Source organism: Mus caroli, chromosome 8 (genome assembly GCF_900094665.2).
Source record: "Mus caroli chromosome 8, CAROLI_EIJ_v1.1, whole genome shotgun sequence".
NCBI lineage: Eukaryota > Metazoa > Chordata > Mammalia > Rodentia > Muridae > Mus > Mus caroli.
Window position 1 is genome coordinate 61,911,803 of NC_034577.1, and position 9,195 is coordinate 61,920,997.

At 44.4% G+C, this 9,195-nt stretch overlaps 1 protein-coding gene across 4 annotated transcripts in view; it reads right to left on the minus strand.

Moving 5' to 3' along the window:
- Nucleotides 1-1,663: 1,663 nt before the first annotated feature.
- The window catches only part of LOC110299571 (zinc finger protein 14-like), a 12,180-nt gene continuing 4,648 nt past the window's right edge, over nt 1,664-9,195 (minus strand). For all 4 annotated transcript variants that reach the window (XM_021169283.2, XM_029480826.1, XM_021169284.2 and 1 more), the window contains exons 2-5: nt 7,220-7,530; nt 4,880-5,006; nt 4,649-4,709; nt 1,664-4,224 (exon numbers count right to left, since the gene is read on the minus strand). In XM_021169283.2, coding sequence (XP_021024942.1) covers nt 2,862-4,224; nt 4,649-4,709; nt 4,880-5,006; nt 7,220-7,258 — 1,590 coding nt within the window. In that variant the 5' untranslated portion in view covers nt 7,259-7,530 and the 3' untranslated portion in view covers nt 1,664-2,861. The remainder of the gene's footprint in view (nt 4,225-4,648; nt 4,710-4,879; nt 5,007-7,219; nt 7,531-9,195) is intronic.

Consider the following 9,195-nt stretch of genomic DNA (forward strand, 5'->3'; position numbering starts at 1 on the left):
CACTTTGTAGACCAGGCTGGCCTCGAACTCAGAAATCCGCCTGCCTCTGCCTCCCGAGTGCTGGGATTAAAGGCGTGCGCCACCACGCCCGGCTCTATTCTTAATTTTAGTTACACTGTGAATGAAAAGTAACGAGGATTCACAGATGGCCATATATGAATTAGCCCTATAAACACATGCACATGTAAACATGATGTACACCCACCCATGTGTATATTTTTCTTTTTTTTTTTTTTTTGAGTTTTTCGAGACAGGGTTTCTATGGGTAGCCCTGGCTGTCCTGGAACTAACTCTGTAGACCAGACTGGCCTCGAACTCAAGAAATCCGACTGCCTCTGCCTCCCAAGTGCTGGGATTAAAGTCATGCGCCACCACCGCCCGGTTTATATTTTTCTTTAAACTAGATAAAATAAGAACCTTTAAAAAAGCTTTGACTCTTTATGGTTTGAATAAAAAGGGCTCCCAAGAGTCCATAGGGAGTAGCACTAGTAGGTGTGGCCTTATGGAGTGGGCGTGGCTTGGTTAGAGGCAGTGAGGTCTCAGAAGCTCAAAAAAGCCAGGCTCAGTGGCGGGATCCATGCACTCTTCTGGTGTGTCTGAAGACAGCTACAGTGTCTCATATGAATTAAAAAATAAATAACAATCTTTTTTTTTTTAAAGCCATTAAATGCCAGGCAGTAGTGGCACACGCCTTTAATCCCACAGCACTTGGGAAGCAGAGGCAGGTGGATTTCAAGGTCAGCCTGGTCTACAAAGTGAGTTCCAGGAACTATACAGAGAAACCCTGCCTCGAAAAACCAAAAAAGCCATTAAAAAATGTTGTGACCATGTTATAAATAGAAAACACTACCTTAGCCCTGCACCATCCAATCTCTCTTCATCCTCACCCCGGGGCTGCTAAAGGCCTACTGTGTACCTCCTCACCTCACCTGGTGGGGAAGGGGCTGGTTTGTGTTCTATTATGAGCTTCTAACTCCTACTAGGGTCACACTGTAGGGGTGACATCTCGCTAACCTCACTCTTCCTCCTTAATTCTTCCCATGGGTTCCAGGTTTAGGATCTCAGGAAAGGCTTACTTAACACAGACTTAACCTGTAATTGCTCGTCCTTCCAGAAGCCATCTCTTTCACCTCCTTTTTCTGTACCTTCCCTGCCAATTTGAGGCTAACACAGCAGAGAACCTGCATGTATCTCCTTACAACTGCTACACATGTGGGGAAGCACCTGCTAGCCAACACCTCAGCCTCAGTTTCATGTCTCATTGCCTGCAACAAGGAGCATGCACCTTGTGGCATAGTCTGCCTCACACATGCATCTTTCAGGACTGTAGGATTCTCTAGGCTTTTCAGCCATAGGGGGAGTGCCCCCACATGTGCTCTACCTCATCTTTCACAGAGGTGGCTGCAGTCCACAGGAGTTGCTTGGTAGGGATGATAAGGCCGGCAGTGCAGCAGTACCTTCACTTTGGGAAAGACCCGCAAAGGGCTTACTGCCATGGATGCTGAACCTTCAGAAAGAGCCCTTCAGGGACTGTCACCAGCACTCATGTCAGAAACAAGGCAAGTGCTGCTGTCAAACAACTCATCTCTGGCTCTGCTCTGTGCAGATCCAGGCAGTCTTCGCTTCATTCCTGTGGCTGTGATAAAATACACTGGCAAAGCAATTTAGGGAAGAAAGGGTTTATTTCAGCTCATAGTTTCAGGTTACAATCCATTACTGTGGGCCAGTCTCAGTGGCAGGAGCTTGACACAGCAGTAGACATAAGTCCCAAGGCAGACAGCAAGGAATCTCTGTGCTCAGCTACTTCTGTCCTTTTTATTCAGTCCATAAAACAGCACTGACAGCATTCAGGATGGGTCTTCCTACCTCAATTAATCCTAGTAAGAAAATCCCTCACAGCTGTGTGAAGGCGAACCTAACTCAGGTCAGTATTGAGACTCCTTTCCCAGGTGACACCAGATTGTGTCAAGCTGACAGCTGAAGCACCCATCCGAAACAGAAGCCCAGCACGTTAGGGCACAGCCTTCACCCCTGCTGCATGTTTCAGACGGATGTAAACACAACGTTAAAACCCTGAAGACATTTACGAAGGTCTGCTCTTCCCAGACCGTGCATCGATGGCAGGGACCAAGAATGATTCTACCCAGGTGGGCTTGAGGAACAGCGGGGTCTAATCTGGGGTATTTACAAGAGTACAGGCAAGTCATGGGAAGCCACTGCAAAGGAAATGTCCATCTCCTAGCAACCATTAAATCCCCACGCTCCTTACACTCACAGAACTGCCCACCTTCCAACACTATGAGCATCTTAAACAACTGTGACCGTGAAGGCTTCACAGCTGTTTCCATTTGGAAATTTTTCCAGTTGGAATTCATTCTAGGAATCTAGGGAAACAATGCTATCTCAAGGTCTTAACATACCTTACATTCCCATTTTCTCTCCAACATGACATTTCATCCATGCTAGTGAAAGGACCTGTGACACCTGAAGGCTTTCCACATTGTTTATATTCATGTGGGGCTTTTTCACCACTATGATTTCTTTCATGATTTTAAGGCAAATAGAGATAAATAAAAGATTAACCATATCTTATACATTCATAGGGCATTTGCCCAACATGAATTAACTTACTTCTCTGAAAGGAAATGTGACAATCGACACTTACCACATTGGTAACAAACATAAACTTTGCCCAGCAAGAATTCCTTCTTTGAAGGACACTGTGACCCCTGAAGGCTACGGCCACACTGTTTACAGATAAAAGGTTCCCCCTTGTCGGGAGTTTTTGCCTGTTTTATGTGGATGGGGTAATTTGCTACATTGTTTACTACATTCAAAGGGTTTGTTACCAATCTGTTCTTTCATTCCTTTGAAGGAAATGGGGATAATGGAATTAGATACTGTTCATATGGGCTTTCTCCATGAACAGACTGATGTCTCTTAAAGGAACTATGCCGGCTGAAGGATCTGCCACACTGTCCGCACTGGTATGGCTTCTCCCCAGTATGTCTTCTTTCGTGTGATCGAAGGTAAGAGCGATGTGTGAAAGTTTTACCACACTCCTTACATTCATAGGGTTTCTCTCCAGTGTGGCTTCGTTCATGAAATCGAAGGTAATTGTAACTTGAAAAGGCTTTGCCACAGTGCTTACACTCATAGGGTTTTTCTCCTGTGTGTGTTCTCTCGTGCAGTCGAAGCGAGGACTGACACCTAAAGGCTTTACCGCAGAGCTTACACTCAAAGGGTTTTTCACCAGTGTGAGTTCTTTCATGCACTTGAAGTAAAGAGGGATAAATGAAGGACTTACCACACTCCTTACATTCATACAATGTTTCTCCACCATGAGTTATTTTATGTCTATGATAGGAAGCCTGACACCTGAAGGCTTTCCCACACTCTTGGCATTCATACGGTTTTTCTCCAGTATGAATCTTTTCATGTAACTTCAGAGAAGTAAGCCATCTAAAAGCTTTCCCACATTCTTTACACTCATAGGGTTTTTCTCCAGTATGAATTCTTTTATGTAACTTAAGGGTCCTGTGACTTCTGAAAAATTTCCCACATTGTTTACATTCATAGGGCTTCTCTCCGGTATGAATTCTTTCATGTAATTTGAGGGCCCTGCTATATCTAAAGGTTTTCCCACACTGTTTACACTCACAGGGCCTCTCCTCAGTATGAATTCTTTCGTGCAACTGAAGAGCACTGAGATACGTGAAGGCTCTCCCACACTGCTTACACTCGTAGGGTTTTTCTCCAGTATGGATTCTTTCATGTAAGTGAAGGGCGCTAAGACCTCTAAAGGCTTTCCCACAGTCTTTACACTCGTAGGGTTTTTCTCCAGTATGGATTCTTTCATGTAACTGAAGGGCGCTGGGGTACCTAAAGGCTTTCCCACACTCTTGACACACATAGAGTTTTTTTCCAGTATGAATTTTGTCTTCTTTTTGAAGGGAACCGGAAGTTTTCTCACACTGGTTACCTTCAGAATCATTTTCTTCAGTGTGGCCTCCTCTGAGCTCCTTGTAGTCATAGTTGTGATGTCCGTTGTAAGTTAGGTGGTACAGTCCAAAGGTCTTTAAACATACCTCACACACAGAGGGTCCACTCGAAGTCTTAGTTTCCACGAGGCCTTCAACACTTTTGAGAAAATTAGAATCAGGTGGCTTCTCTTCATATTCCTCACGTTCATACTGTGTGTATTCAGAGTGAGTGACGATGTTCCTATTAAAAGATGAAGGACACGTGAAAATGTCTCCACACTGCTGCTCATATTGACATTGGTGTATGGATAAGGCTGTCCCACCACTCTTCAGTATCATACAGTATCTACAAATATAACTACTATGAGAAATGACAAGCGTATTAGTGACAGGTTTTTTTGTTACTATTTGCTTATTAGACCACTTTGGACAGCCTGCTACCATATAAGCTCACCATCAAAAGAGCAGCATTCCTTAATGCAGGGTCCCAGAACCAGTACCAAAGACCACGCAAGATTTCAAGCTCACATAAAGGTACACATTTGGGATAAAATTTTTCTACTGATGAATAAATTTAAAATTGGGCTTCTTTTGTTAGTTCAATTTTCATGGCACACTAAAATTTCTTCAAGGGATGATTGCTTCCACTTGTGCATGCAAATTACCTTAGATTTATTTCAGGCTCTTCACAATGGTCTTCAATTGTCTCATCTTCCCATTCATATCCTTAAACACAGTCCAGAAGTGTATGATAAGTGATTAGAATGCGCATCGTGACTACACCTCGTTTCATCACCGTGATTCTTCCCTTTCCACATCCAACTTGCAGTGAGTGACACTCAGTGACAGAAACCTCATTCTCTAGTTTACGAGTGGAGGTAAGAAAACATCCTCACCTATGGCAGTGAAGTTCCTGAAGGTCTCCAGCATCACGTCTCCGTAGAGAGTCTTCTGAGAAGGAGCCAGCAAAGCCCACTCATCCTGGGTGAAGTGCACAACCAGATCCTCAAAGCTCACCAAACCCTAAAACATTCCAGATTAGGATATGAAAGAGCGGGTGAGAAAGACACATCTGTCCACAGCTGACAGTATGGCCACTTCTAAACTCAGAAACACCTAATCGATCAGATAGACCCTTCCAAAACTGAATGCAGGCAGCATGATGGCGATTCAGCCTGGGTCTTCCAATGTTATGCTTTTGCATAAAAACCATGCCTGCTCCTGGCAGGATGGAATCTATCCTCTGCTCAAATGATTCCAATTTCACTTCTTGTCTCCACTCTTAGCCTTATTCCTCCCTCATTTCTTTTTTAAAGTTCCAGCAAAGGACTTCTTTTCCTCAAACACACCTGGCTGCTGTACAAATGTGGGTCCAAGAAGGGATACACCAACTGCTACATCGGGCAACCTTACTTTGGACAACCTCAAAGATTCCAAGTAGCTGTTGCCCAAAAATCACAAAATGGTAGTTATGGCTACCTCTTCAGTGGGAGAAATGAAGGAAACAGGAAACAACAACAACAACAAGCATGGTACAAGCAGTTTAGAGATTTGGGGCTGGGGGGAGCTTGTTCTGTGTCCCGGGAAATAAGCTGAAATGTCCTTGGGTCCTTGGTTCTATGTTGGCTTGGAGGCCAGAAATGTCAGAAAGATTAGAGGTGCTTGCTTTGCTCTGGTTGCCAAATGATTCTTCACAGAAAGAAATGTTATGTAGTACTGGAAGCACCATTAAGGGAAAGCTGGCTCCGTCCAGTCAGATAAAATCTAACCCTGGCGGAGGCATGCCATTGTGCCTAACCTTAAGACAGTTGATTCGGTCAATAGCTTGGCCAAGGGATTGAACTTAGGGAAAGCTGAACTAGCTTTAAGCTAGCTAAAGGATGGGAGAAATTATCATTCCTTTAATGAGAATAATGCTTGCTTGCCCCTCAGAAGCACGCTCTCCTCTCTGTGTACAGAGCAGCTGCCAAGAGGCTCTTAGTTCTCTCTGCCTTTCTGCATACTAGGATGAAACTTAACACGTTTCCTTGAACTCTGTTCTATTTCTTCGAGATGCAGGCTGGAGCCTTTGAAATGCTTTCTCTGGTACTTTGGGCTGTTTCCATTTTTCTTTGCAGGCCCCCTCCCTGCCATCTGGATACCTGTCTTCCTGAGGCTAACTCTGCTGGCTAAACTCAAAAGGCATGGGGGTTTTCTCTTCCTCTCCATGACTATTCTCCAGGCAGATGTCAAGACTGATGCCTGCTTGCCCTGGGGTTTTCTTTTACGCTCTCATAAAAGTTTTCTCAGACGCTGGGCAGTGGTAGTGCACGCCTTTAATTCCAGCACTTGGGAGACAGAGGCAGGCGGATTTCTGAGTTCGAGGCCAGCCTGGTCTACAGAGTGAGTTCCAGGACAGCCAAGGCTACACAGAGAAACCCTGTCTCAGGAAGAAAAAAAAAAAAAAGTTTTCTCAGGCTTTCCTCTCAGCTCATTCTTAAATTCATGTGACTAAAAACCCTGCAAGGGCAAAAGTTATGTTCCAAGTTTAAATTACTGTGCTTAAGAGATCCATAAAACAGAAATGCCTCTAACCCTCTAAGCCACTAGCCAAGGAAAAGTAACGCCTGGAATGCTGGGGGCTGCTATTCGTGTATAGTAACAAACCTGTTTTTCACTTCCATAAATGATGTTGGCTGCCCCAACTGCTCAGGATGTGCTTGGTCACAGATGTGGGAGATAACAGGTAAGCAGTATAAACGGCAGCAGGATGCACGTTTGCCCTGCGTGGACAAGGCAGGACGTGCATGACCTTGTGGGTTTGCCTTTATGAACCCTGTCTAGTATAAGTTGATGCCTGGCCAGTGTCCATCATCCTGGCCAGTATTTAATAAAGTTTGCTTCAAATGTGGCTCAAAAATTGTCGTCGTGGTCTTACTGTCACCCAGTAGGATTAACAACTCCAAGAAAAGACCCTAATTTTTGCAGTAACATCTAGCAACTACGGCAGGACTCCCTAAGTTCTGATAACAGTATGTGGTGGTTCTGAGTCATTATTTTAGGCCTTTTATGGTTAAGAAAATGAAGAAAGTATTTTTCTTACATGGCTTATATATGCAGACTATTTAAAAAAAATGGCGATTAAAAATATTTCAGGTGAGTTCATAAGAAAAAGAGGACATAGAACAGATCAGGATTCTCCAGCAGAGGAGAGGTGGAAGAATTAACAGAGATGAGTACATGTTAGAGTGACTTACCTCATCAGGCCTGGAGAGTCCAACAATGGCTGCCTCCATGATGAAGAGGACAACGGGACAGCTTCTTCAGTGGTCTTCAATCCACACCAGAAGGCCCAAGAAGCTGACTCCAGTGACTCCAGGGAAGGATGACGGCGGTGGTGGTGGCAGCGGTGGCAGCGGTGGCAAGACAGATGCACTCACCAGCAAGAAGGCAGGCAAGCAGGGAAGAACACTGCTCCTTCTTTGGACTTCTCAAAGTGCCACCTTCTCTACGATGGTGACAGGGTCTTCTCACCTCAGTTAGTCCTCCCTGAAAGTTCCTGGCAGACCTGCAGAGACAGGCCTCTTAGTTGGTTCCAGAGTCATTCAAGTCTGCAGTAAAGATCAGCCATCACACAAGCAACCAGCCATGTTCAGGACACGTGTGCCCACTGAGAACTACACGCACACACCCTCACAACTTCCGGGTCTGCCTGTCTCCGCCCACAGGCTCCTCTCATGCTCCGCTCACCTCTGACTAAATGTGTCTCAGGCGCCATCATCAGCAACTGCACTTTCTCTAACTATTGGGTTTCCCATCTAACCTTGGCCTTCCTCCCCACCACACCGCTGGCACAATCCTTGCACACACTCAGCTAAAGCCCCTGGGCTCAGAAGGCTCAGATCAACAAGTTAGATCCTGAAAAGTTATACGATAATACTAATACTTAGGGCAGGGGCATAGCAATAAAAGGGGACTGCCGAAACACTGAGATGGGGGAGGGACAACACAACGCACACAGAACAACTGTGACAAGACAACTTCCACACAGAAAATCCAAGGAACGAAAAAAGGACTACTGAAAACTTTTATGACACATCGATATACAAAAGACCATCATTTTCCTACGAGAGCAATGAACTGGATGTACAAATGCCACTTCTACACTGTACATACATTAATAAAAACGGGGGAGGATAAAGTCTTTAGACAAAAATCAAACATTTCTAATGAAGAGAAAAACAAAAAAGTCAGCACCATAGAGGACAAGAGGTCTGCACGTGGAGGACGTTTTTACACATGTTCCATCTGCACTATAAACCCAGCCTTCAAAATCAGACTATGTTATAACCAGAACTGATTGTAAGGGATACTGGAAAGGATAAGAAAAAAGAATGTTCAGCACAACTCTTGAAACACACACACACACACACAGAGACAATACAGGACTTTAAGATTCCCCATAAAATTACCACAATCATGAGAGTGCACTCTCGTTTGATAAGCAATGAACAGCTCATACGAGCAGAAAACCCAGGAACAAACCCAAACAGACCCAATTTTGGACAAAGGAGCAACAGAACCTCACGGAAGAACTAGGCTGCCTTGGCAGAAAAACCAGGTTGTTCCTAGCACTCACATGGTGGCTCATAACAATCTGGAACTCTGACACCCTCCTCTGACCTCCATGGGCACCGAACACATACAGGGCATAGACATACATGCAGCAAAATACTCAAACACAAAAATAAATTCTAAATGTTCTAATTATGAAAACAATTATCACTATGAGTTACAAACATAGAAAGCTGCCGAAGTGTAGCAAGGGTGACTCTGAAGGTGGCACAGGCCTGTCAGTCCAGCCTTCAGGGAACAGACAGTAGGGATCCAAGTTCAAGGCCAGCAGGAGCAACTTGTAAATTTTAGGTCAGCCTGGGCTACAGAGTAAGACCATCTCCAGAAAACAAAAATAAATATTTAAAAATAAAGACAGTACATTGATAAATTATTCAGTGTGCTGAAATTGAAACCTCACAAATACTGAAAATCAGAATGTTTTATTAACTCTAGCAAAAAATCCAAACAAGAATAACTTATAGTAATTTCACTTGGCTAACGACGTCGTAGGTGTCCGTGTGGCTTTTCAGCATCCTCAGCCTCCTGAACTCTTGTTCCTTTATCCTGTACACCCCTCACAGCCCCCCAATCCCCCATGCTCATCCTTTCTCCTGTA